Source organism: Centropristis striata, chromosome 18 (genome assembly GCF_030273125.1).
Source record: "Centropristis striata isolate RG_2023a ecotype Rhode Island chromosome 18, C.striata_1.0, whole genome shotgun sequence".
NCBI classification, from domain to species: Eukaryota; Metazoa; Chordata; class Actinopteri; order Perciformes; family Serranidae; genus Centropristis; species Centropristis striata.
In genome coordinates this window covers 28,958,923-28,986,724 of record NC_081534.1, presented here as the reverse complement: position 1 = coordinate 28,986,724, position 27,802 = coordinate 28,958,923, and the positions used below count along the sequence as shown (strand labels likewise).

General features: G+C 37.0%; 2 protein-coding genes across 3 annotated transcripts; both read left to right on the top strand.

Annotated features, from left to right (window-relative positions):
* Nucleotides 1–3,139: 3,139 nt before the first annotated feature.
* Nucleotides 3,140–11,960, top strand: LOC131990794 (solute carrier family 22 member 2-like). Its single transcript, XM_059355923.1, has 11 exons — nt 3,140–3,674; nt 4,708–4,811; nt 5,017–5,171; nt 6,874–7,042; nt 7,477–7,591; nt 8,459–8,559; nt 9,179–9,393; nt 10,253–10,361; nt 10,535–10,647; nt 11,435–11,534; nt 11,623–11,960. Exons 1-11 carry the CDS (start codon nt 3,270–3,272, stop codon nt 11,714–11,716), a joined length of 1,680 nt encoding a protein of 559 aa, XP_059211906.1. The 5' UTR covers nt 3,140–3,269; the 3' UTR covers nt 11,717–11,960.
* Nucleotides 11,961–13,557: 1,597 nt separating this feature from the next.
* On the top strand, nt 13,558–27,163 carry LOC131990793 (solute carrier family 22 member 2-like). Of its 2 annotated transcripts, XM_059355922.1 has the most exons (13): nt 13,558–14,110; nt 15,894–15,941; nt 17,872–17,975; nt 18,588–18,742; nt 18,972–19,140; nt 20,487–20,598; nt 20,678–20,778; nt 21,502–21,716; nt 23,200–23,258; nt 24,115–24,223; nt 24,299–24,411; nt 25,406–25,505; nt 26,968–27,163. In XM_059355922.1, the coding sequence occupies exons 1-13, from the start codon at nt 13,757–13,759 to the stop codon at nt 26,985–26,987; spliced, it is 1,659 nt and encodes a 552-aa protein (XP_059211905.1). In that variant the 5' UTR covers nt 13,558–13,756; the 3' UTR covers nt 26,988–27,163. The 2 variants fall into 2 exon arrangements, with proteins under 2 accessions (XP_059211905.1, XP_059211903.1); XM_059355920.1 differs by lacking the exon at nt 23,200–23,258 and having other exon boundaries at nt 13,560–14,110.
* Nucleotides 27,164–27,802: the final 639 nt, after the last annotated feature.

The window sequence follows — 27,802 nt, the reverse complement described above, 5'->3', positions numbered from 1 at the left end:
TGAATTTAACTAAAGATGCCAGATTTATCATCATATCTTTATGATGCACGCTACAAATTTTTACAAATTAAACTCTAAAATGAATTTTCGGTGAATGTTCGACCAGAAGAGGGCACCTATTGATTTATTTGCAAATCACCAACACAATGCTCTCACACAAACTATAAATATTTATAACATTATGTATATTATTCTGTACGGGTTCAAAGTGGAACGACAGTAACTTCACTTTTGGGTTTTTCTCAGTATTCAATCCACAGAAACTAAAGTGATTAAAATATCTCATCAGTCAATAAATAAGTGTCACCGTTCAGGGTATTTCTAAAGCTTTATACACTAAATTTGTTAAACAAGTTTTTTGTAGGATGCCACAAAAAAAAGACAAAAATCAGTATTTTCCTTGGCTGACTTTGGGATGTGCCATAATGATTCACAAATAAGAGAACGTCATCATGTTCCTGGTGTCCAGTAACTTATTTTCCTGTGTTATTATCTCCGAGATCGCAGACTGAAATGGAAGTTTTCAGAACTTTTAAATGAAATTATCCAGAAAAGGTTGAAGCTCACTTATCATGTAATCTGTTTGAAGGTCTTTGTAGGATAACCATATCATTTAAACTACTGATCTGAAGTGTTTTCAAAGTGAAATCTTATATTTAAGAGCATAAAGAACGAGGTGATGGTACAAAGTATGCAGGGCAGGTTTCCAAAGAACTAATAAAATTGGTGCAATTACAAATGAAATGTAAAAAAAAAAAAAAAGTTTGGTAACGCTTTATATTAAGGTCCTTGTAATAACCATTAATTAACAAGTAATAAGGCCCTTGTAAGTCCTTACAAGATGCTTATTAACATTATTGTGTGTTTATAAGCTTACATAAGTGTTAATAATGGCATTACAAACACCCATGACCCACCCATTATGTCTTTGCCATGCCTTTATTAATCTTATTTTGTTTGCTTATTGATATTAAAATATACTTTATTGCTCATCTATTATAAGTTAACTATGCTTTTTGCAACTGCTGGATCTAAAGCGAGAACAATGCCTTATTACTTGTTAATTAATGATTATTAAGGACCTTATTATAAAGCGTTACCAACACTTTTATTATTAAATATCATGCAAATTCTTGCAGAAGTTCCAATGAAATGGAGCTTTTTTGCAGACTTTTTATGACATTTAATTGTAAACATTAATTCAGCATGTGGACCTCAGTTGCTTTTTTCCTTGCTGACCCTGTTAGAAGGAGGTTTGAACTACATTTACCTGCGTTCGGCACTTTGTAATCAGCTCATCTTTACTGAGGAGACGTGGTAGCACTCCTCGTTACACTGACGCAGATGTTTCGTATGTGAAGTCCTTTTTTTTTTATTTTTAATTATCTCCATCGCTGCATAAAGTATGTTTCTGCTGTATTTAGCAACCAAAGCTCATCTGCATGGTACTGTACTGAACCTTCTCGTTCCCGTGAAGATATGAATGGACATTCTTGTGCTTTTTGGGGTCTAAAACTCGTAAAAGTAATTTCCGATTTTAGAAATTCAGACACAAACCAGCCTGGAGAAAACGGCGACTAAAAAAAAAAAAAAAGCACAAGAACTTTTCTGTGATGATTCGGTACTATGGGAGATCATTGTTTTGTTTCAGTTGGTGTAAGTTATGTTGTCTGATATGTTCTCAGCTCTTTGCCTGTTTTTCCTATTTAAAAAGAACATTGATGTAAAAAATATTGCATTATTTGAATAAATAAGAAACGCTGTTTATCACTGCTGTGTTTCATCAAATGCTTTGTGGACACAGGAACACCTGCTCTGAGACATGGACTTGTTTTAGATTACTTCAAAAATGGCTTTGACTTATCGGTAATGACTTGAGACTTGAGATTTGGTTTAGAAGAGCTGGAGCGTTTAAATCAGGGGTCTCAAACTCAAATTACCAGGGGGCTGCTGGAGGCAGTATCAGAATGACCAAAAAAAGACACAAAATGACTAAAAAAAGACACAAAATGACAGAAAAAAACTAAATTACTTAAAAAAGACACAAAATTACAAATAAAGACACAAAATGACCAAGAAATACACAGAATTACCAAAAAAGACACAAAATTATTTAAAAAAGACACAAAATGACCCAAAAAAGAAAAAAATGACAGAAAAATAATGAATTACTTAAAAAAGAAACAAAATGACCAAAAACACAGATTTACCAAAAGAGAAATGTATTTGTTTTTATTTCAAATTATTTGCAAAAAGACACAAAATTATTTTTTTTAAAAAGACAAAATTATTTAAAAAGACACAAAATTAACAAAAAAAGTAATTAAAGGGACCTTTCACACAACACGGTAAAGTGCCATTCATATAAAACTCACATTAAACTTTCATATCAAGGTGGGGGCCACAAAATATCGTCACGAGGGCCGCAATTTTTGTTTGAGAACCATGTTTTAAATGGTCTTAAACTTCTCGAAGAAGTTGAGACTTGACTAAGATGCATCTCAAGGGGACTTGTGACTTGACTTAGACCTGTTTTGAATCCTAGACTTGACTAGAAGTCCTGACAAGACTAGACAGTCCTGGAGACTGGGCTTTAACCGGTTTCAAAGGACCCCAGACTTGAATTAAACATGTCTTCAAGAACTTTAGACTTGCACTTGTTTTGAAGGACTTTTAAGACTTGTTGAATACCACAAAATCTGACTTTTCTTGAATGACTTTAGACTTGAGTTAGACTTTTCTTAAATAAATAATAATTTAGGTTTTCCATCCATTTCAAGACTCAAGACTTAAAGAATCCTCCTGTAATACAAGCACAAATTCATCACATCCCACTTGGCACGTGGACATGATTTTTTTCTTTTTGCACCTGCAGAGACGAGCCTCTTCTCCTCAGATCTTAATGTCTAACAGATTCCCGGAGAAGACATTTAAATGTTGACCCATTAACAGCATCACTGACTGCATGACGCGTGCACGGCCCATATGCCAATGTTGCTGTATTTATGTTAATGAAGCCCTGAATGGCCACACTTGGTTCTGACGTCTGAAAAAAGTGATAGCAAACGTGTGTTAATGCTCCGCTGCACCACCCGCAATGCAACGACGTCTTTCTGTTGACCTTTGCCCCCTGCTTGTTTGTTTAAAAGCCCCGAGGATGGAGCTGTCAGAGGAGAGCTCAGCACACACTGACAACTTGAGACACTCAGAGAAATCACTCAGAGCTGTTGTAAGTTTTCAGACAGAGAGGGAAACACTCCTTTGCAGCCATGACTTCTTTTGACGACATCTTGGAGGAAGCGGGGAAGTTCGGCCGCTGCCAGAAGCGAATCTTCCTGCTGCTGTGCATGGTGTCCATGCCCTGGGCCGGCGTCTACGTGGGCATCGTCTTCCAGGGCTTCACGCCCAACCACTGGTGCCGGGACGCGGAGGTGTCGGAGAGGAGGGAGACGTGCGGCTGGAGCCTGGAGGAGAGCCGCAGCCTGACGCTGCCGCTGGTCAACGGCTCCTCCGGAGAGCTGCAGCACAGCAGCTGTGAGCAGTACGAGGTGGACTGGAACAACACGGCTCTCAGCTGTGACTCGCAGGAACTGGACCTCAGCAGAACCCCCAGAACCTCCTGCAAGAACGGCTGGGAGTACGACTACGAGGGGAGACAGTCCTTTGTGACTGAGGTTAGTGGGAATATAATATGATGCAGATGTCATTTTTACAGTGTCACTTTAAATCAGGGGTCTCAAACTCAAATTACCTGGGGGCCGCTGGAGGCAGTATCAAAATGACCAAAAAAAGACCCAAAATTACTAAGAAAAAGACACAAAATCAATCAATCAATCAAACTTTATTTATATAGCGCTTTTCATAAAGTGCTTTATGACACAACATTATTAATAAAGACACACAATTATTTAAAAAAAGGCACAAAATTACCAAAAAAAGTAATTAAAGGAACCTTCCACACACAACACGGTAAAGTGCCATTCATATAAAACTCACATTTAATTTTCATATCAAGGTGGGGGCCACAAAATATCGTCACGAGGGCCACGAGTTTGAGACCTATGCTTTAAATAGTTCCATTTTTAGGAAAACAAGCTTGTGCAATGAAGTGTAAAATAAGTAAAATGTTTATGCCGTGTAGCTAAAATATAAGTAAAGAAAAAAAAAAAAAAAATATATATATATATATATATATATATATATGTATATATATATATATATATGTATATATATATATATATATATATATATATATGTATATATATATATATATATATATATACATGTATATGAACAGTAAAATATTTGACTTTTTTTAATATCTGAAAATTATTAGTAAAATATCTGGAAAGAATTCAGTAAAATGGAAAAAAAGGAAGTGATGAGCTCAGCATAAAGACTGATAGCAGGAGAGAACAAGTTCAAAAACTCTCCCTCCAACACCTCTAAAACTCAATAATCAATATGTTTCTTGTTTGTTTGGTTCAGAAATGTCAAAACAAATTGTTGTAGACATATTTATTGAATGTTGGCCACAGGCAGAAAAGCTGTTTCCCTCTCTTAAACACAAGGTCTTTATAGAGGAAAAACAACAAAACAGTCACACAATTTCTATCTTTCCCACTTTTTAAGCGTTTCAAAAACACTTTAATGTAAAAAAAAATAAATAAATGTTGTGATTGACCCTGTTTGTCTGTGTTGTCCAAGTTTGACCTGGTGTGTTCGGATGCCTGGCTGGTGGACATGTACCAGGCCACTCTCAACGTGGGCTTCCTGGTGGGGAGCATCGCCATCGGTTACCTGGCCGACAGGTGAGCTCATCATCTGGAGATAGATTCACTGTGACACTTCTGAGTCTGTCGTTTGTGTCCCAGAATTCATTTTAATTGACAAAACTGGGAATTCTAGTGTTGATTTTAAGACTTTACTCAACTATTTTATCTTTTTTTGGAGTCACTGGAACAATAAATCATTTTAATAATTAATTCTGTCCCTTGTTTGTGTGTGTGCCTTCAGGTTTGGCAGGAAACTGAGCTTCCTGATGTCCAACCTGCTGAACGGGATCGCTGGGATCCTGGTGGCCATTGCTCCCAACTACGTGTCTCTGCTGGTCTTCAGGACGCTCTACGGCTTCGGAGTGAAAGGAGGCTGGGTGGCCGGATACGTGCTGAGTAAGAGCAACATTTCCCCTCCAGCTGGACTCAGAACCAGTGGTGTAGTCTAGTTTTTTGCAGTGGGTAGTATATACATCTGTGAATGTGATTCAGATTCAGTCGTTTTTTTATTCTTGAACTAAAAGACATCACGTAGAGCAGTGGTTCCCAACCTTTTTCTTGAGGGATCCACATTTTTACCATTTTAAACTTTGGCAACCCCCCCATTGTCCATTGCTTCTATGAAGCCGAAATCAATGTGACATCATGGTACCCTCTCTTTTTCTTTTTGAGATATTCAGCATTTTCGTCTTCATGACGCTTAGCCATTTTTCCATTAGCTCTGTGTTTCTGTTGTTAGGTGAGGTTACCGCTAGGTGAGGTTACCACTAGGTGAGGTTACCACTAGGTGAGGTTACCCCTAGGTGAGGTTACCACTAGGTGAGGTTACTCCTAGGTGAGGTTACCACTAGGTGAGGTTACTCCTAGGTGAGGTTACCATTAGGTGAGGTTACCGCTAGGTGAGGTCACCGCTAGGTGAGGTTACCTCTAAGTGAGGTTACCTCTAGGTGAGGTTACCTCTAGGTGAGGTTACCGCTAGATGAGGTTACCACTAGGTGAGGTTACCTCTAGGTGAGGTTACCCCTAGGTGAGGTTACCACTAGGTGAGGTTACTCCTAGGTGAGGTTACCATTAAGTGAGGTTACCGCTAGGTGAGGTCACCGCTAGGTGAGGTTACCTCTAAGTGAGGTTACCTCTAGGTGAGGTTACCTCTAGGTGAGGTTACCGCTAGATGAGGTTACCACTAGGTGAGGTTACCACTAGGTGAGGTTACCCCTAGGTGAGGTTACCGCTAGGTGAGGTTACCGCTAGGCGAGGTTACCGCTAGGTGAGGTTACCTCTAGGTGAGGTTACCGCTAGATGAGGTTACCGCTAGATGAGGTTACCGCTAGACGAGGTTACCACTAGGTGAGGTTACCGCTAGGTGAGGTTACCTCTAAGTGAGGTTACCTCTAGGTGAGGTTACCTCTAGGTGAGGTTACCGCTAGATGAGGTTACCACTAGGTGAGGTTACCACTAGGTGAGGTTACCCCTAGGAGAGGTTACCGCTAGGTGAGGTTACCGCTAGGCGAGGTTACCGCTAGGTGAGGTTACCTCAAGGTGAGGTTACCGCTAGATAAGGTTACCTCAAGGTGAGGTCACTGCTAGGTGAGGTTACCCCTAGGTGAGGTTACCGCTAGAAGAGGTTACCACTAGGTGAGGTTACTGCTAGGTGAGGTTACCGCTAGAAGAGGTTACCACTAGGTGAGGTTACTGCTAGGTGAGGTTACCGCTAGGTGAGGTTACCGCTGGGTGAGGTTACCTGTGTATACTGCAGGAGGGATGTTACACATGTCCTTATTCTTGCGATATAGCCTTTATTTTTAAACTTTTCTAAAGTGATTTTTCTATTTAAATGAATGAATAAACGTTTAACGTCGCCCTTATTTAGTTGTTTTTGTCCCACTAATGAATTAAATGCTGACTCATCTATATTTAACACGTTAGATTTATTACATCCCTTAAAATGAAGAGGGCTTCGCGACCCCCCGTGGATCTTTGGCGCCCCCCTGGGGGGGTCGGGCCCCCCCTGTTGGGAACCCCTGATGTAGACTACACCACTGCTCTGAACGCCTCCTACAGACGTCCTGACAGTTGTCTGGTGTCTCTTCCCTCTCAGTCACAGAGCTCGTTGGTGTGGAGTACAGACGCACCGTGGGAGTCCTCTACCAGATGTTCTTCAGCGTCGGCATCCTCATCCTCCCGCTGCTCGCCTATTACATCACCGACTGGCGCTGGCTGCAGGTCGTCATCACCGTGCCCTACATCATCTTCCTCTCCTACTACTGGTGAGGAACACTTGTTGGGCTTTTATTTTGTGATTCAGACAGGAAGTCTTTGACCAGATTTTAAAAAGCAAGAAAAATGTGAAGCCTGAACAAGTTTAAAAAGGTTTTGGTGCAATCTCCAGTCTCCAGTTCACCTCTGAATTCTTAAATTACTTTTAAAATGTATTTTTATTTGCTTACTTTTTAGTTTTCCTAATTCATATATGCATTTTATATGCCTTGAAGGCTTCACTTTACAGAACAAATTCACCCGTGCAGCTTTTGGCCAAATACTGCTAAAATATTATGACTTTGACCTAGACTTTGATTCTTATTTTATTATAGATAAAGTCACATTATTTGAATCCTCCTTGATTAAAACCAGATATTCAGTTGTATGTGTATATATGTCTGCATACGTTTGCAAAGATTTAATAAAGTGATTTTATTTGCAGGTTTATCCCAGAATCTCCCAGATGGCTTCTCTCACAGAACAGGAAGGACAGAGCTGTGGAGATCACTGAGGCCATGGCCAAAGAGAACAAGAAGACCCTCTCCAAGAACATCGAGGTAGAAAAAACATCAGACACCATCTGTTAAAAAAAGTTTAGGACACTGCAATAAGTCTATTCCATACATTTACACCTTACCCTTCATCTGAATCCATGAGATTATTTTTTTTAATTACATTTTTTTCCTGCTTTTCTTCCCATTTTTTGTTACTTTTTTTAACAGTGCTTCATTTTGTAGTTCAGTTTTATTTTTAGGTTGCTTATCTATACTATTCATATATTGGAATATGTTATTATTAGTATAAATGCCCCCCACAAAACAGTGAAAATATCCAAAAACAATAGAGTAAAATAGAAGAGATATTATTAGGAATATCTGGAGAGAAAAAAAACATGGAAAATATCTGAAAATTATTTGTAAAAAAAAAAAAAAATATATATATATATATATATATATATATATATATATATATATATATATATATATATATATATATATATATATATATATTTAATACTGACAATTATTAGAAGAATATAAAAAAAATCTAAAATAAATCTGTAAAATATATGTTATAATCAGTAAACTTATTTTAAAAAATATAACTAAAATATAAAATACAATAAAAGTTATTTGTAATATCTTGGGAAGTAACTCTCGAACTTATTACTAATATATATATATACTTATATATATATATATATATATATATATATATATATATATATATATATAACAAGTATCTGTGCAATGCAAATAAAACAGCAGTACATTAATTGCAGAGTCAGATTCTGAAGTATTTGAAATGCTTTTTCTTTTTGAAGATAAAGAAGGAAACCAGTTGGTCTTTTATATTCAGTTATAACATATTTATTTAAACTACTCTAACAGTTTAAATGAAAATGTTTTTCTGTGCTCCTGTAGACTCTGGCGGACGATAACGCCGACACCAGAACCGCCTCCTTCATGGACCTGATCAGAACCCCAAAGATGAGAAAACACACTTTAATCCTCAGCTTCAACTGGTGAGTCACAAGTGATAACTAACATGTCATATTATTTTTATTTCACTTGTTAAACACCAATCTTTCTATTCTTAAAATCTGACATCAACCCTCTGGAGTCCATCTATTTATTGAAAATACACACGTTTTATTTAGAGTAATAACTTTATTTATAAATGATATGTAGACAAGCTGAGAAAGCCAGTTAAAGTGCAATAATAGGAGTTTTCAGTGTGCCATTTATGTTTTAGACCGTTTTAAAATGGGAATTTTCTCTCTACAATGAAAACTATTACTATTTTTAATTTACATGCAAATGGACTGTTTTCTAAGTTTATTATTTATTATTTTTTCTGCTGTTTTTGTGTGTATTAATGGTTTTAAAAAATGGTACATTTCCATAGAAACCTGTGTCTTTTGTTTGTATTTTGGGTTCCTGGCAGCTTTATACTTTGTTAATTAAAATAAAATGAAAAATCTGACTGATAGCCAAGTTTGTGTGGAGAAAAAGGAGCCATGCATGTGATGTAAGGACAGACTGAAAGATGATAAACAGAGACAGAAATGAATGCAGAGGAAGTTGACGAATTTGAACCAAAATCTCCTGGACTTGAGAGGTTTAATCACCAAACTCCTGCAGGTTCACCAGCGCCGTGGTGTACCAGGGTCTCATTATGCGTCTGGGCATCTTGGAGGGAAACGTCTACATCGACTTCCTCATCTCCGGCCTGTTGGAGTTCCCCGCCGCCTTCCTCATCCTCTTCACTATCGAACGCATCGGCAGGCGGCTTCCCTTCGCCACCGCCAACATCGTAGCCGGAGCTGCCTGCTTCATCACCGCCTTCATCCCTGACAGTAAGACTGAAGCAGCAGCAGCCCTTCAGACTTCAGACTTCAGACTCATGAAAAAAATGTATCTAATTAATTAGAGGCTTTGTAATTAATTAATCGAAATGAATCGCATTTCAATCGCATATAAATATTTGACCTGAGAAGTGAGAAGTAATTTTTTTCACATGGATTTTTAGTATACCATTGAATAATGAATAACTGAATACATAAGCTAAAGCAACAAAAATATTGTTTATTTTTGTTCAAGTCCAACAGACCAGTGCCATTTTTGCCATTAAGTGTAGCAATAGCATATTTAGAAATATAGTACATTTCATAAATCCAGGTAGCCTATAGGTAGGTAGACCTTCTGTAAACTAGAATACTTTGGTTTTTTAAGTAAAACACAATCCACGCTAGCTAGCACACTAGCCGCTAGCTGCTATATGTTTAGCATTGAGGTGGTACTTGAGGCTGGATGTGCTGCGGTGATATGTGAATTCCTTGTTGCATAGCAACACAACCATGCTCTTATCGATGCTTCCATCCGTTGGTTTTTAGTAACTAAATGTCCCATCATCCACGGGGCCAACCAAAGGTCTCATCAGCTTCTTCCTTCATGTTCACTGTGGTTTGTTGTTGTCTGAACTCATCAACGCTAGTTGGTGCTCCAGTATAATCGGTCCGCCTGAAACTCATCCAGTGAGAAACGTTCCGCGGTGCTAAAATAAGTGCGATTAAAATGCGTCAAATTTTTTAACACGTTAATTTTTGTGTAATTAATTAATCTTAATTAACGCGTTAAAGTCCCGGCCCTACTTCAGACGCTGGAAATGTGTAATTTTCTAGTTCTTTCTTCTGACGTTTCTCTCTGTTTCTGCAGGTATGATCTGGTTTAAGACGGTGGTGGCGTGCATCGGCCGGCTGGGCATCACCATGGCCTTTGAGATGGTGGTGTTCGTTAACACGGAGCTCTACCCGACTTTTGTCAGGTAAAATTTACACACAAAAACAATCAAAGTTTCAGCAGTCAGCAGGATCTTTCAGACGTTTGTTTGCAATTTGTAAGACAGCATCAAGCTCTTTTTCCTAGTGAGGTTAAACACAGTTATTTTGAGCATAATTGTGACCAAACTAAACTATCTGGTTGTTTTTATGCCGGTAGGAACTTTGGAGTGTCGGTGTGTTCGACTCTGTGTGACGTCGGAGGCATCGTGGCTCCGTTCCTCCTCTACAGACTCGCCGTCATCTGGATGGAGCTGCCACTCATCATCTTTGGTCAGTTTTATATTATTATAGAGTGAGAACATCTATCTATCTATCTATCTATCTATCTATCTATCTATCTATCTATCTATCTATCTATCTATCTATCTATCTATCTGTCTTCATGCTTTTGTCTTCTATTATCCTTTCTTTCTTTCTTCCTTCCTGTTTCTTTTTCTTTCTTTCTCTGTTTCTTTCTTTCTCTCTTCCTTTTTATTCTTTCTTTCTCTCTTTCTTTCTTTCTCTCTTTTCTTTCTTTCTTTCATTCTTTCCCATTCTCCTTTCTCTCTCTCTCTTTCTTTCTTTCTTTCTTTCTTTCTTTCTTTCTTTCTTTCTTTCTTTCCCATTCTCCTTTCTGCCTCCAAACTTTGTTTCTTTCTGTCTATCTATCTATCTATCTATCTATCTATCTATCTATCTATCTATCTATCTATCTATCTATCTATCTATCTATCTATCTATCTATCCACCCATCCATCCATCCATCCATCCATCTAAAAAAGTAAATTTTTCCTGATTCCTGAATATGTCATTTTTGTGTGAAGACGTATCTGAGAGTTAAATCTGGAACAAAGTGAATTTCCTGCAGTTTTAGTGTCAAAGTATTTTGGAAGATACGTGACTTGAGAAAAATGTGTTCAGCTTTTACTTTGGTGATTTTGGCATGAAGAACTGGCCATAATCTATGCACACTCATTTCTGATAGACTGTTTCATTTGTAACATACTGAGCACATAGTTGAAGTTGAATTTAAAGTAATGGTTAGAGTGTTTCTAAAAGCTAATATTTTTTATTTCAGGCTCTCTGGCTTTCGTGGCCGGTGGTTTGGTGCTGCTGCTCCCTGAGACCAGAGGCGTCCCGCTGCCCGACACCATCGACGACATCGAGTTCCCAGAACAGTGAGTTTCCACATTCATTCATCGTAGCAGCTGTATATCATAAACAAGCCTATACTGACTGTGATTCTGTGTGTGTGTGTGTGTTCAGAGTGAAGGAGAAAGTTGCTCTGAAGAACCAGCAGATGATCAACCTGCTGCCCAACGGCGACGTGTCCATCAACAAAGAAACAGCAACTGTTTAATCTCCTTCTGTCACCAAAGTATTTATTTATGTTGTTTAACAGTGTTGCTTGTGGATGTATCAGGTACCGTCTTAGATTTTTGTTTTTGAATGAAGTTTTTTGACCTACAAAGACTTTAGTGTTCAGACAAAACTGCTGTAAAGTTTCTTTGTTAAGCTTGTTGATGAGTGTTTGATGATTTATTGATTGATGTGTGTAAAGAGAGCAATGCATGAAGTGTAAAAAAAAGACATTTATTAAACATTTTACCCGACTAAGCAACTGTTTGATGTGGTAATAGAAAGTGTGGTTTAATACTAAAGCATTAATGTTTAAAGAGAACTGGAAACAGTGTTGGAGGCAGGGCTTTGCTGCTCAGTGGTGCATGAAGCCATAAAAAGATTAACTTCCTTGCATAAAATATAACCAAATCTTTAAAAAAAAAAAATGCACTCAGCTAACTTGAATGTGAATAAAACCAATTAATCTTACGGCTCTTCTAGACTTTCCAGACCAAATGGATAAAATTCGGAACAGAAAAATAATCATTTCATGGGTTGTGACGCTTAAAAAGAATTTTCCGTTGATTTATAGATGTTTTTTTACCAATGTAAGTTAATGCAAAAAGTGTTTCTGGGCCCAACGTCATGATATGCTGCACCCAAAAATTGTAATTCCACTATTTCGGTCACTATGTGAAATCAGCATCAACGCCCGGTGCTTTATCTTCAGGACTTATACTAAAGCAAATGCTTCTGAAATGCCATTTTTGTCAGAAAATGCTATAAAATGCATTGTATTTCTCTTGACTCCTTCACAATAAAAGCCACCTTAGAAGAGGTCTTTTATTGTGAAGCAGCAGCAGGAAATGTTAGGTTAGCCTTAGCATTAGCAGATACAGCTGCAGCACAGACAGTGATATCAATAATATGGAAAACTAGATAACAAGCTCACTCTGTTGTTTCCCATCAATCCCTGAGGAAGTTTGTTTGAATCCTGCACTGGGATGGCAGACTCCGCCAAAAATACAATTACCGCCAAAAATACAGTGGTAATTGTGTAAAATGGTGCAAAAAAACACAGTATAATTTCATAAAATTTCAAGGATTGCTTCTGTAACTGAGCTTCTGTTTACCAAAACCAACCACATGCACAACTTTTTTTTCTTGTGTTTCTGGTCCTTGTTTTATTGTGCAAATAGATAAAGAATAAAAATAAAAAAAACATTTTGTGCCGTCATACAGTGGACCGAATTCACCTCTTTGGCGGCCCGGTTCTGGCCCCCGGGCCTTATGTTGAACACCCCTGATCTATACATTGCCCACCAAAAATGGTACAAACAACACAGTTTGTTTTGATAAATAAATGTAACTAAGGTTCTGTTTCATCAAACCATTTAAAAAAATGAGAAACAGCAGAAATACAACCACCTGCACAACTTGCTTGTTTTTCTTCTGATGTTTTGTCTTTGTTTTACTGGACTCTTTGGCGGGCTGTTTCTGGCCCTCGGGCCTTATGTTTACCACCCCTGATCTAAAGGCACTTCTGGGAAAATCCCAGTGAAAAAAGGCTGATAAGGCAAGCTGGAAACGTGTGTTTATTCTCTGCTCAGGACGCGATTACTCCAAGATCTTTACACACTGAAGTACTATTTCACTGCATTGACATTAATGTTCCTCCCGTCTCAAAACACATACCATAGTCGACCAGCTGCGTCTGTCAGTGACCGTTATATAACCCTCGAGGCACTCGCTATGCATGCTAAAAGAATTTGTTTTGGCCCGTGCTCAGTTGGGGTTCATTAGAGTGTTGCATAACCCCCTTCGCCATTCTGTTTACCTCCATTAAACAGTAACATGTTTTCAGCTCCACTGCAGCTTTAACGACGTCCGACAAACCTTTTTTGACTTTTGTTCCAGATCGACGAGAGGTGGAGTGTAAAGTCTGTCCAAATCTGAGAAGACTTCTGCCATTTCACAACAAATTTCTGCGGTGTGGATACAAGTTTGTAGTGCAAGTTTGACCTACTTTGTTATCTTAAAGAGTTGGATCAAGGTAGCAATGAGGACCTTTGATGACCTTCTGGAGGAGGCCGGGGGTTTCGGCCGCTCTCAGAAGCGTATCTTCCTTCTGCTGTGTATGGTTTCTTTGCCTTTTGCAGGTGTGTACGTCGGGATCGTCTTCCAGGGGTTCACCCCGGATCACTGGTGCCGGGACTCTGCGGTGGTGGGGCTGAGGCGGGCGTGCAGCTGGAGCCTGCTGCACAGTCGCAGGCTGACGCTGCCGCCGGTTAACAGCTCCGCAGAGCTGCAGCACAGCAGCTGTGAGCAGTACGAGGTGGACTGGAACAACACGGAGATCACCTGCGACACGCAGGAGCTCAACCTCAGCGAGGTCGCACTCACCACGTGCAAGGTGAGAGGATCATCACACTCATGTGGCTGCTTTTGTTGTGATCTTTTGAATCTGTGTGTGGTCCTGGAGACGCCTGCTGTAGCGGGAAAAAGTGATTTTGAGTACTTTGCCAGATGTTTCTACACTGTAAACAATTGTCTTGTACATTAACAGTAAAATACTGGCAGCAGGGTTGCCAGCATTCTACTGTTAATTTTAAAGTTCCCTTACTGTTATCTACTTTACTGTGATAAAACCACTTACTGAATTAAAGTAAAATCCTGCATTTCATTGATTTTTACAGTAGACTATACTACAGTATAGTGCTGAAGCTAGATGCAATATTGTTGCAGTATACAATGCAGTCATTTTTTGTAAATAGAGCATATTATCATATGTTTTATGGGAAACGGCAAGCTACCTACAAATATTACCCAGAATGCATTGTTTTCTACAGTATAATACCTTTTTAATGGAAAACAGTATGTTACTTTCACAATTTGGCTGTTTTCTTACAGCAATTTGTTACAGTGTATGTCTTTTTTGACAGCTTTGCAAGATGCAATTCAATGTGAATCGATTTAAGATTAAGATTAGATTAATTTAACCATGCACATATTTTTTATTTCTGTCCAGTGTTAGAAACATTATGGAGGGCAGTTCAGGAGAAAATCATCAGTACATTTTATTTAAAGAAGCCATTAAAACCAGTTAATATTCTTTTAGGTATTATTCCATCAGAAATTGAGAAGGAAGAAGACAAATATCTGTATACAGTGATACGTATAGCTGCATTAAAACAGATCACACAAAATTTGTTGGACGTTAATTCACAATGCATCAACAAATGGAAAATAACAGTAGATGAGATTAAGGAAATGGAGAGAATCGCCTACAAGTTAAGAAACAGACAAGAAGAATTTAAAAGAAACTGGAGTTAATGGGTGATGGAAATAAATGGAGTGGAAAACTAGAACTGTGCGTGGAGTGTTGAGGGAGTCTACAGTGAAAGGGTCAAAGTTATGGGATGAAACCGAACGGAAACACAGACGACAAACAAGTTCACGGCAGTTTAAAAGTACACGTTGCCGTGGATACGCATTGTTCTGCTTCTTTCTTGATGACGGCTCACCTTGTTGCTCATCTTGCCACCTGTCAATCAAAGGTAGCCACGCCCCAAATCATACGATTCTTTATCTTCTATTTTCTTCTAAATTAGACTATTATTAACATAATTAACATCAAATTGTATTGAAGAAGATTTTTACTAGCTATTGAAACCAGTTTTTTTTTATGTGTGTATGTGTTTTGTATTGAGATAGAATGGACCAAAATGCTTCTGCAACCTTCGTCAGCCCCCGTTGTAATTTTTGGCAGAATGCAGCTTAAGGCACTTCCTGGTTTGCCTCCCCGCTCAGACCTGGAGGTTGCCGCCTGCTCGGACTTGGACTCAGACTAATGATGACTCGACTCAGACTCTTCCTGGTGACCTGGACTTGAACTCGGACTTGAACACTGGGGACTCAGGATTTGGACTCAAACTCAAGTGTTGCTGACTTGACTCTGGCTTTTCTTTGATGACTCAGACTTGAACACTGGGGACTCGAGACTGACTCGGACTACGTTGAGTTATTACATTTTTTTGTGTTTCTCACGCTGAACAACCTCTCAACAACCTTCTAAACTAAAAATACACAATTTTAATAGCTTCAAATGCAGTTACACAATGAAGCATGAGCCAACAAAATGTGACTGCTGTTGCCGAATGTTTCTCAGATCTTCTTTCTTGTTTTTTGTCTCTCAGGATGGCTGGGAGTATCAGTACGAAGGCAGGAAGTCCTTCGTCACAGAGGTGAGAAGAGAAATCTGATGCATTCTTATCTATAAGATCTATAAAAGAGGTGTTGGTTACTAATCACCAAACTTGAAACCCTTGTCAATTGAAATGATGGATATGAATGATTACTAGTGGCTGTACACCTCCACAGTTTGTTCTGTTAGAACAGTGATATGAGGCTGGTAATCTGGCCGGTCCAATAACACTCTCACACTCTTTCTGATCACTCTTTTCTGATCCATTTATTTTAGAACAAGATATTATATGCATCTACAGATATTGATGTGTGTGTGTGTGTGTGGTAACTGAAAAGAGAAAAATAAATATGTAAACAAATATAAAAGTTTAAACATCTGAAACAGTAATGAATAAACAATATGATATAATATAAACAAGTTTGAAATCACATATATGATGACCGAATTGAACTACAATGAATGATTTTAAGGAGAAGCATGAAATGAATAAGGGACCGTCAATATTTTACATATTTGAACAGAAAAGCGGCACTGCATAGGCCTGTTATACACACACAGAACAGGTAATTACGCGACGGTCCCTAACTGACGCCTGAGCGCTCACGGTACAACTTAACGAGGAGAAGTCCGACATAAACTATGCATATAAACATGAAAATAAACTGAACAATATACACATGACATAGGAATAAGTGTATGAATTAAAATAGGGCGACAAAACACACAGAAACAAACTGCAGAAACACTGCACTCACCTCTTAAGGACGCACACAGTTATGAAAGAAAAGAAAGAAAATATAGTCCAAGCATGAAATGGTGTGGAATCCAGATGATGAGCTATGAAACTGCAATGAAAGTGTAGATCTGATAGCAGTGTCCCCTGGAAGGACAGCAACTGAACTGAGGAGAGCCTGCCTCTGTGTCTTCGATTACCATACTTAATTGGTGAAATCCTATTGGTCTAGGGACCGCATGCACAGCTGATGGTGCCAGTGGGTGACCTCCTGAACAAGATCTTAAAACTAGTGATGTTCCATACCACCGATATCCTTTCCGATCAATACTGAGTAAAGTTCAGGCTGGTATCGGCGATACCGATACTTTGTGAAAATACACCTAATGTGCCTGGTAAATCTAAAAAAAGAAGTGTATTTCAAATGGCTTAAGAATACAAGATATCAGAGTCACTTTAGCTATTTATTTTAAATTCAGAAGTATACTGAGGTAGCAGCCTCACTCACAATAAAGCTTCTTTTCTGCTCTGCCATTGAATTACACACACACACACACACACACACACTGAGTGAGAGACGAGTGAGCAGGAGCGTGCCACTGCGCTTACGTATTAGGCTCTTACCCAGGCGGAAGAAAAAGTAGTTCCTACCAGCAGCGTGTCATTTAGACAAGATCTCAATAGTTTAGTTACTTTCCACCGTATTCCTGTTAATGATATACATTACCACAAATGACTGAAGTATCAAAAGTATCGATATTTTTATTAGAGAATAGATTTTAGAGTATACAGATCTGGTATCGGAAGTATCGATATTTCAGTATCGATCCGCACATCACTACTTAAAACCCATTTTTATTCACTAGCTTTTAACTCAACATGTTTTATTTGTTTTTATTTGTTTTTTTGTGGTTTTTAAAATTAAGATTAATTTTAAAACCCACTTTTATTTACTGGTTTTTACTCAGCATGAGACTCGCTTTGATTTAGTTGTTTTTGCTTGTTCTCCGTTTTTATTGTTGGTCTGTCCTGCCATGTCTTAAAGGGCTCTATAAATAAAGTTGATTTGAAGTTGATTCTGCTTCAAAACAAACAATAAAGCTCACTAAAAGCTCAGTTAAATCAATAATTGTGCTTCTGAACTGCAATCAAAGTAAATAATGTGATATTCTAATGCACAGACACGGAGGCGTCCTGTATGGAGACATGTAACCTTTTTCCCTTTTGGTCCCAGTTTGACCTGGTGTGTTCAGACGGCTGGTATGTGGACATGTACCAGGCCAGTCTCAACGTGGGCTTCCTCGTTGGCAGCTTTGCTTTTGGTTTCTTTGCCGACAGGTGAGACACAGATTTTTTTAACTGTCTTCTTCCACATCGGCTACAATCACACGATTATTAGTAGTAACTTTAATTATGCACTACCGCTCAAAAGTTTGGAGTCACCCAGAAAATGTCTGAGTTTTTTTTCCATGAAAAACAAACTGTATGTCCAAACAAAACCTTTAGTTGTACCAGGCATTAAAAATAACCAGAAATTGAAGAAAACAAGGATGGTCTAACAATTTTTTCCATGACTGTACATACACTAGTGCTCAACAGTTTGGGTTCACCCAGGAAATGTCTATAGTTTTCCATGAAAACAATCTGTTTTATTCATGAAATGAGTTACCAAATTAATCAAAAATATAATAAAGACATTGACAAGGATAGAAATAATGATTTTAACCTGTACAAAGACATGTAATAATTAAGTATAAAAATAAACAAATGGCTAGTGAAAATGCTATAACTTATAAATGAGATAGATTGTATGTTTTGCACATGTCCGTTGAATTATGAATTATAAAGTGGCAGTTTGTGAAACACTGTAATCATTTAATGCAAATTTATATATTGAAAATCATGTTCACTTAAGCCTCTCTTATTTTGAAATCTTGCTTCTTTCTGCAGGTTTGGCAGGAAGATCAGTTTCCTGGTGTCCAACGTGCTGAATGTGCTGGCGGGGATGGCGCTGGCTCTGACTCCCAACTACGTCTCCATCCTGGTGCTGAGGTCCGTCTTCGGCTTCGGAGCCAAAGGAGGCTGGATGTCTGCTTATGTGCTGGGTAATGATGACTTTATTTATTTAGGAGAAATCTGATTTTCCTTTGAATCCTTTGAATCAAACCTGACAGTTACCTACCTTCAGCCATACGTTGACCACTCTACAAATGGTTAATAAATGATGTCTAACAGTTTAACATTTTAAGGTTCTATGAACTATCTGTTGCTGAACGTCTGGCTGGTGTTATTGTTTTCTGTCACCTGAAACTGGTTTTAATGTGTTTCTTTCAGTCACAGAGATTGTGGGCGTGGAGTACAGACGGACGGTGGGCATCCTGTACGAGATGTTCTTCAGCGTCGGCGTCCTCATCCTCCCGCTGCTCGCCTACTTCATCACCGACTGGCGCTGGCTGCAGGTCGTCATCACCGCACCCTACATCCTCTTCCTGTCCTACTTCTGGTCAGACATGTTCTGCTCTTGTTGTGTGTCTTTGTAGAAGCTTTTGTGCACGCCAATTGGTTGCTCAGTTGATAAAGAAACGTACCGTCCTGGCTGTAGATTGGGGTTGCAGTCATCTTCCTGACCCTTACACTTTATCTCTTTACTCAAATATATATCAATGCCTAAAATCATGGTTTGCATGCCCCTGTGACTCTGGAAGCTGTGTAGTCCGGGGCATAAACTCCTGGTAAGAAAGGAACCAGAGCTAGTGCAAGAGGTAGAATGGTACCAACTAGTCTGAGCACCTTTACGTAGGGGGTCAAAGTCCTGGAGAGGGACTGGATTCTCTACGTTTGGGTGAAAAGCACCACACAGGAAGGAATACTCCAGGGACTATAGTTCATCCGGGAAATTTCAAAACTCACAACTTCTCTGAGCTGGTCATGGACATAAGAGACACAATGGTCAAGCATTGGGTGGTTCATAAGTTCACTTAGTACCAGAATTCTCGAAGAAAAAGATCAATGCTCGACTTTGTGGTCTTATCATCAGATCTGCGGCTGTTTATGTTGGACAGAAGAAGAAGAGAAATGCTCCATAAGGGGCATAAGCTCCTGGTAGGGTCTCCCAAGGGAAAGTGGTCCCAGGAGGGAGGCTACACCGAAGAAGAGCGATCCACTGACCCTACATCAGTAGTTTATAAGGACCTGGGTTTGTTACTCCTGGAATCATGGACTTCTCTGGCAAGAAAGGAACCAGAGCTAGTGCAAGGGGTAGAGTGGTACCAACTAGTTGGGCTCTGTGGGAACCTTTATGCAGGGTGTCAAATTCATGGAGAGAGACTGGTTCTCTATGTTTGGGTGAAAGGCACCACATGGGAAAGGATAGGTTCCAGGGACTATAGTTCTTCTGGGAAACTTGTTGGACAGTGTTGGAAAAACCTTGAAACCGGTGATCGGGACAAACTGCTTGCCTGCACTTCTGCCATTTTTTGTGGGGTTAACTGCCTTTTTTTGCCACTTTTTTTTATAGTAATAACACTTTTTTTTTTTTTTTTACAATTGTTTGTGTAGTATTATATCTTTTTTGCAATTTTTCTGTAGTTAAATAAATTTGTTTTTTTTTTTTGCCATTTTTTTGTGAAGTTAAATTACTTTGTTTTGGCCATTTTTTTGTGTAATTAAATTTCTGAAACTAAAACTCTGAACTGTTCCATTAAAGGAAAGGAATATTTTTCCCCCTCCAATTTCACCAATTTTCTCCAATATATGAATTATGAAGAAATTCTCTTCTTTGTTTTACCCCCTGCTAGGTTTTGCACCATTAAAGTCACCACTCAGAGATAAAGACTGTCTGTTTTGCAGGTTCATCCCGGAGTCTCCGCGGTGGCTCATCTCTCAGAACAAATCCTCCAAAGCTTTGGAGATCACAGAAGCGATCGCCAAGGAGAACAACAGAAAACTGAAGAACACGGAGGTAAACCGATTCTCCAACTGTTCACTAAACGTCTCAGTTCTCCTGAAAGGAAACAACGGCTTCTTTTATCACCTTTCAGAGCCTGTGTGACGACGAAGGAGAGTGCTCCTCTGCCTCCCTGCTGGACCTGGTCAGAACTCCAAACATGAGAAAAAACACTTTAATCCTCATGTTCAACTGGTGAGACTCAGAAATCAGATTCCCCCTGAATGCAGCACATATTAACCCTTAATAGGACACTCATTGAAATACTTGCAAATTCCAAATTTCAACCCTAGAGAATATTGGAGGATGTTACATACAGCCAGAATGTGTAAAAAAAACAACATACGGACCTGGGGAGGGGGGTCATATTTTGAGAAAATAAATTTATGAGATTTAAGTGGTAAATCTACAAGAAAAAAAGCGCAGATTTATGAGATTTAAAGTGGTGAATCTGCGAGAAAAAAGCTTTTTTCCCAAAAATTTTTCGTAAATCTGACTAAAAAAAAAAAGTTATTTCACTATACAAAAAATGGCAAGAAATTAATAATAATACACAGACAATTGTAAAAAAAAAAAAAAAAGTGATTTAATTACACAAAAATTTACAAAAAAACCCCACAAGAAATGGCAAAAAAATATTTTACGACAAGAAAAAAAGAGATTTAAAGTGGTGAATCTGCGAGAAAAAAAGCTTTTTTTCCCGCTTTTTTCTCGTAAATCTGTAACTTTTTTCCACACTGATTTGCCACTTTAAATCTCTTAAATCTGCGACTTTTTTTCTTGTAGATTTGCCACTTTAATCTAGTAAATTTGCCACTTTTTTCTCTAAATATTTTTATTTTTTTATTTTGGATATCCGCTGAAGTTACCAAATACGGTTCTTGGCCCGATAAAGGGTTAACCGTGCTGTTTCTGCAGGTTCACCAGTGCGGTGGTGTACCAGGGCCTCATCATGCGGGTGGGGATAACGGGAGGAAACGTCTACTTGGACTTCCTCCTCTCCGCCCTGGTGGAGTTCCCCTCCGCCTTCCTCATCCTCCTCACCATCGAACGCATCGGCAGACGCGTTCCCTTCGCCGCCGCCAACATCGTGGCCGGAGCTTCCTGCTTGATCACCGCCTTCATTCCTGACAGTGAGAGGAACTTCTGACTCTTAAACCGTCTCCGTCAGTCTGCCACCAGCGTTGGGGAGGAGTCAATTAACTAGTAGTTTAACTTCATAAGTATTTATATAGTGATTCAAGTAGTTAAATTACTTTTTTGACATTTTTTGTGTAGTTAAATAACTTTTTTTTGCCTTTTTCTGTTTAGTTAAATTGCTGTTCTTTTGCCATTTTTGTGTTTGTTTTTTTTGCCTTCTTTGTTTAGTTAAATTACTGGGGGGGGGGGGGTTTGTTGCCATTTTTGTGTGGTTAAATTACCATTTTTGCCGTTTTTGTGTAGTTAAATAACTTTTTTTTGCCTTTTTCTGTTTAGTTAAATTGCTGTTCTTTTGCCATTTTTGTGTAGTTAATTATCTTTTGCCATTTTTTATGTAGTTAAATTACCAGTTTTGCCATTTTTTGTGTAGTTAAATCACTTTTTTGCCATTTTCTGTTTAGTTAAACTAGTTTTTGCCATTTTTTGTGTAGTTAAATTACTTTTTTGACATTTTTTGTGTAGTTAAATTACTATTTTGCCATTTTTGTGTAGTTAAATTACTTTTTAGCCATTTTTTGTGTCGTTAAATTACCATTTTTGTGTAGTTAAATTACTTTTTAGCCATTTTTTGTGTCATTAAATTACCATTTTTGCCATTTTTGTGTAGTTAAATTACTTTTTAGCCATTTTTTGTTTAGTTAAATTTCCATTTTTGCCATTTTTTGTGTAGTTAAATTACCCTTTTTGCCTTTTTTTTGGTGTAGTTAAATCACTTTTTTGCCATTTTCTGTTTAGTTAAATTACTTTTTTGCCATTTTTTCTGTAGTTAATTACTTTTTTGCGAAAGTTGAATTACTTTTTTTTTTTTTGCCATTTTTTGTGTAGTATTATGACTTTTTTTTTTTTTTCTCTTGCCAGATTTGTTAACAAAAATTACATCAAATTAATCCCTCTATTTCCAAGTGGGTTTGTGAATAAAGGTAAACCATTATATTTTTATAGCTGAAAATCTCTTTTTCTTAAAGGGATTTGTGGGAAAATACACATGAAGAATTAAAGTAAAAACATAAAAATCACCAAAAGTGGAGTTCAGTAATGCTGCTGTATCTGGCAGCAAGAGCTTTGAGGAATGTGTACATTGACAATTTGATCATTTAGTAGTTTGAACTACTTTTTCTAAGTCGCTTTAATTGACCAAACTAGATTTCTCTCTTTCTCTCTAAGCTTTAAAAGTAGTTTCCTGCACACTGGCTGTTACTTTCTCAACCTCCTCCAAGAAAATCACTGGAAAAACCATTTCAGGGGTCATTTATTGTAGTTTTTCTGGCAGAGACTCTCAGATAAAAGCTGTTGAAGTAGTCTAAAAAATAACTTGCCTGGGACATGATGCTTGTTTAATGGAATCTCTGTCTTCATTTTTCATCTTTCTGACTTTCTCGTCTTTCTCGTCTTGGGGACATCTTTTATCGGCTGCAGAACCGTTACAAGTCTGCAGCTGTCTGCAGGAGCTAAATGTGGAAACCGAGCTCTCCTTGGTGGGTGAACTCGGGACACTGTAATGTAACAGTACAAAGACAAAATGCTCAGACTGGGAAAAAAATATATTTATACACTCATGAATTTGAAGCATTCGGTTTTTACTTACCCAGTGTCCTAATTTTGACTTTTTATCTCATAATTATGACTTTTTATCTTATAATTTTTTACTTTTTTTTAATCTCATATCAACTTTTCATCTCATAATTATGACTTTTATCTCATAATTATGACTTTTTGTCTCATAATTTTGACTTTTTTATCTTGTAATTATGACTTTTTATCTCATAATTATGACTTTTAATCTCATAAATTCGACTTTTTATCTCATAATTATGACTTTTTATCTCATAAATTCGACTTTTTATCTCATAATTATGACTTTTTATCTCATAATTTCAACTTTTTTTAAAATCTCATATCAACTTTTTATCTCATAATTATGACTTTTTATCTCATAATTTCAACTTTTTATCTCATGATTTTCACTTTTTATCTCATTATAATGACTTTTTATCTCATAATTTCAACTTTTTATCTCATAATTTCGACCTTTTATCTCATATCAACTTTTTTATCTCATAATAATGACTTTATCCCATAATTTTGACTTCTTATCTCATAATTACGACTTTTTATCTCATAAATATGACTTTTTATCTCATGATTTCAACTTAATATGGTGAAAAAAAATAATTTTAGAAAGCCAAGCTTAATTTTTATTTGTATAACTGGCAGAAATGGGCTTCCATATATATATATATATAATGCTTCAGCTCAGATAATGTACTGTCTGTAAAGAACAGGCTGGTTTAATCTGAACCTAAATAAACACACTCTGTCTCTGCGTCCCAGCTATGTTCTGGTTTAAGACGGTGGTGGCGTGCGTGGGCCGGCTGGGCATCACCATGGCCTACGAGATGGTGGTGTTTGTTAACGCCGAGCTGTACCCGACCTACATCAGGTGAGATCCGTTAACCCTTTACTTTCACCCTGATGAACCTGAGAAATGTTGGTTAATGGCATGAACCTGATCCAGGAACCTGGCCGTGTCAGTGTGTTCCACTCTGTGTGATGTTGGAGGAATCGTCTCGCCGTTCCTGCTCTACAGACTCGCCGCCATCTGGCTGGAGCTGCCACTCATCATCTTCGGTGAGTCCTCAAACAGTCGGCTGAACCATAAATGTCATTTCATAATGCTTAACAGTCAATTATTACTCTAAAGCCCCGCGCCTTTAATGCAAATATCTAAAGATATCATATCTTTAACTTCATCTGATTTCTTATTATTGAGTTGATTTTATTTTTATGATCCTGTGATGCTGCTAATATTATTTTAATGGATTCAATTTTTTTTAGTTAAATTACTTTTTTGGCATTTTTTGTGCAGTTAAATCACTTTTTGCCATTTTTTGTGTAGTTAAATTACTTTTTTTGAGATTTTTCCTGTAGTTGAATTACTTATTTTTTTTGCCATTTTTCTGTAGTTAAATTACTTTTTTTGACATTTTTTGTGTAGTTAAATGACTTTTTGCCATTTTTTCTGTAGTACTTTTTGTATACTTAAATTACTTTTTTGCCATTTTTTGTATCGTTAAATTACTTTTTTGACATTTTTTCTTTAGTTAAATTACTGAAGCAACAACTCCGTATTGAGCCATAAAAGGAAATTTCTATATTTATTATTATATTATTATTATTATTATTATTATTATAATAATTTCCTATCAGTAAATTTAAAAAAATGAAAAGTGAAAGTATTAAAAAACGAAAGTATTATTAATATTATTATTATTATTATTATTATTTGACATATATTTTGTATTATTTAGCAAAGTAATTTGTTACTAAGAATATCAAAAAGGTATTATTTTACAAAATCTAAAAAGATTATTAAAAGGAACTAGTATGGATTTTATTTGCATCAAAAATGACTAAAACAGGTTGATTTAATTTTCTCTCAATCTATCTTGACTTGGTATGATTTGTTTGTAATAATCTAAAGTAAAAAGTCAAGTTAAAGTAGAATATTTCTCTCTGAAATAGAGTGGAGTAGAAGTTTATAGCACAACCTTTTTAATAATTGTGTTTGTGGGAATGTTTTCTTCTACTTATTCTATAACTGATTGAGTGTTTGTGTTTTTAGGAGCGGTGGCGTTTGCAGCCGGAGGTTCGGTGTTGTTGCTGCCTGAAACCAGAGGAGTTCCTCTCCCCGACACCATCGATGATATCGAGTTTCCCAACAGGTGAGAAATCTGTCAAACTGTTCAATAAAATGTAGTATTTCTCTTTTTAGTAAGAGTAGAAGAACAAAGCAGCAGAAAACAGAAATATTTATGTAATACCTCAAAACATGCAGTGGTGGAATGCAAGTCCAGTAACTCAAGTACTGTACTTAAGTATAAGTTTGAGGCACTACTAGTACTTTACTTAAGTATTAAATTAAATTAAATTAAATTAAATTAAATTAAATTAAATTATTAAACATTTTGTGCTACTTTATACTTCTGCTGAACTTTATCTCAGAGAGAAATATTCTACTTTTATTTCACTACGATAACTTTACAAATTAGGATTTTTGCAAACAAAACATACCAAGTCAAATTAAATTGACAGACAATTAAATCAACTGGTTTTAGTCATTTTTCATGCAAAAAATAATTGCATATATATAGTATATAATATAAAATATATGAGCTTCTAAAATGTTAGGGATTGATGCATATCTTTTAATATATTTTTGATTTTAATAGATATATTTTTCTTAATAAAATGGATAAGATTAATATCTAATTTTTCTGCTTAAAAATACAAAAATGTGTCAAATAATAAATAATAATAGAATAAAATGATAATAATAATTTTATGAATAAGAAAGTAATTAAATCTAATAATAAACAAATTTAAAAAATATTAAAATAATAACATGTTTATGAATACGATAGCTAGCAGCTTATTATAAAGTGATTAAAATTAGCTCCACTTTCATAACTTTTTACAAGTGATTTTCACATGAATGGACTAATAATCATAATCCAGTAATAATATAATAATTTTTTTAATGGAAATATTCTGCATAATGACTATTTTACTTTAAATACTTGAGTAGCCTATATTATAATTATTAATTAAAATGTTTTATTAAGTATAGTATGTCATCCATCACTGAAAACACGTTTATGATAGTTGTCATTTAATGAAGTAACTGGTGCCTGATTTAAGTTAAATTACTTTTTTGACATTTTTTTCTGTATTTAAATTACTCCCCCCCCCCCATGTTTTGTATAGTTAAATTACTTTTTTCCACTTTTTGTGTAGTTAAATTACTGAAACTACAACTCCAAATTGAGCCAAAAAAGGAAATTATTATTATTATTATTTTAATTTTTATTATTGATACTTAATATGTTATATTAAGTATAGTATGTCATCCACCGATGAAAACACGTTTATGATAGTTGTCATTAAATTAAGTAACTGAAGCCTGATTTTGGAATAAAATTACAAAATAATTAAAAAAGAATTACCATGTGATAATTGTTAATAAGTGTAAGAAAGATTATCTGAATATATAGAATATATATTATAACATATAAAGAGATATAAAAAGATAAAGAGAAGATATAAAGATTTATTTACCTGTATCAGATCATTGCAGGCAGTGTTTTCTGTCTATTAACAACAGAAAATGTCTGTTTATGTTCCCAGAAAAAAGGCGGACGTGGTGAAGAACCAACAAACGAAGGAACTTTTAAAATCCGACCTGACCAACAACAAAGAAACGACAGCCGTGTGACTCTCTTTGTGTGTGTGTGTAAATTTGTCCTGAGCTAAAAACCAAGGAAGCACTGTAGGTTTTTATTTTTTAAAATACATTTTCTATAAAGAACGACTTCCTCCTTTACTTTGTATTAAGTTTTATTCATCGGCTCTCACAGAAAATACACCTTTACATCCCAAAAACCTAGCCTGGCTAACACCAGACTAATCTCAAATGAGATCTAGTCTGGGAACCAACCGTTCATTTCTCCGTAGAGGAGGTGTGGTTTACGATCCTCCAGAGCCGTTTATTGGGCGCTTAGAATGTCTATCAAAAGTGTCTGTAGGTAGCTCTTAGCCAATCAGATCAGTTATACCAGATGGCGGTGATTAGCGCCGCTAGCGGCTAATAGCCCCGCTACCGTAACGCCGGTGATCTCGCTACGAGCCGGGGGACAGCGGAGCCGCCGAGAGACCTTTCGCCTTTCAACTTTCGCTCTAAACTATTTAAAACGCAGTCTACAGCTAAAGAGATTTCCGCATCTGCAGCAGCCATGTTGGATCCGTAAGAAAACTACAAGCTTCCAAGTGCCGAGTAGTACGCGTCATCGTCTTGCCGTCCCTCCCCGCTCTGTGATTGGATCCCTAAAACAGGGCTAAGAAACGGCCCTGGTTGCCAGACTGCCTGGAGGTTCGAAATAAAATTTGAGCGCGCAAGGCAGTATGGGTATACCCAGGCTAACAAAAACCAGGAACATCGGAATCTGAACTTTCCGCCGGTTCC

Excerpts from the sequence above, each read along its gene's own strand:
- LOC131990794 (XM_059355923.1), top strand. The coding sequence starts at position 3,270 with ATGACTTCTTTTGACGACATCTTGGAGGAAGCGGGGAAGTTCGGCCGC. Across the intron at positions 8,560-9,178 it reads TTAATCCTCAGCTTCAACTG|GTTCACCAGCGCCGTGGTGT; the intron begins GTGAGTCACAAG and ends AAACTCCTGCAG. Across the intron at positions 10,648-11,434 it reads GCTGCCACTCATCATCTTTG|GCTCTCTGGCTTTCGTGGCC; the intron begins GTCAGTTTTATA and ends TTTTTATTTCAG.
- LOC131990793 (XM_059355920.1), top strand. The coding sequence starts at position 13,757 with ATGAGGACCTTTGATGACCTTCTGGAGGAGGCCGGGGGTTTCGGCCGC. Across the intron at positions 20,779-21,501 it reads TTAATCCTCATGTTCAACTG|GTTCACCAGTGCGGTGGTGT; the intron begins GTGAGACTCAGA and ends CTGTTTCTGCAG. Across the intron at positions 25,506-26,967 it reads GATATCGAGTTTCCCAACAG|AAAAAAGGCGGACGTGGTGA; the intron begins GTGAGAAATCTG and ends TTATGTTCCCAG.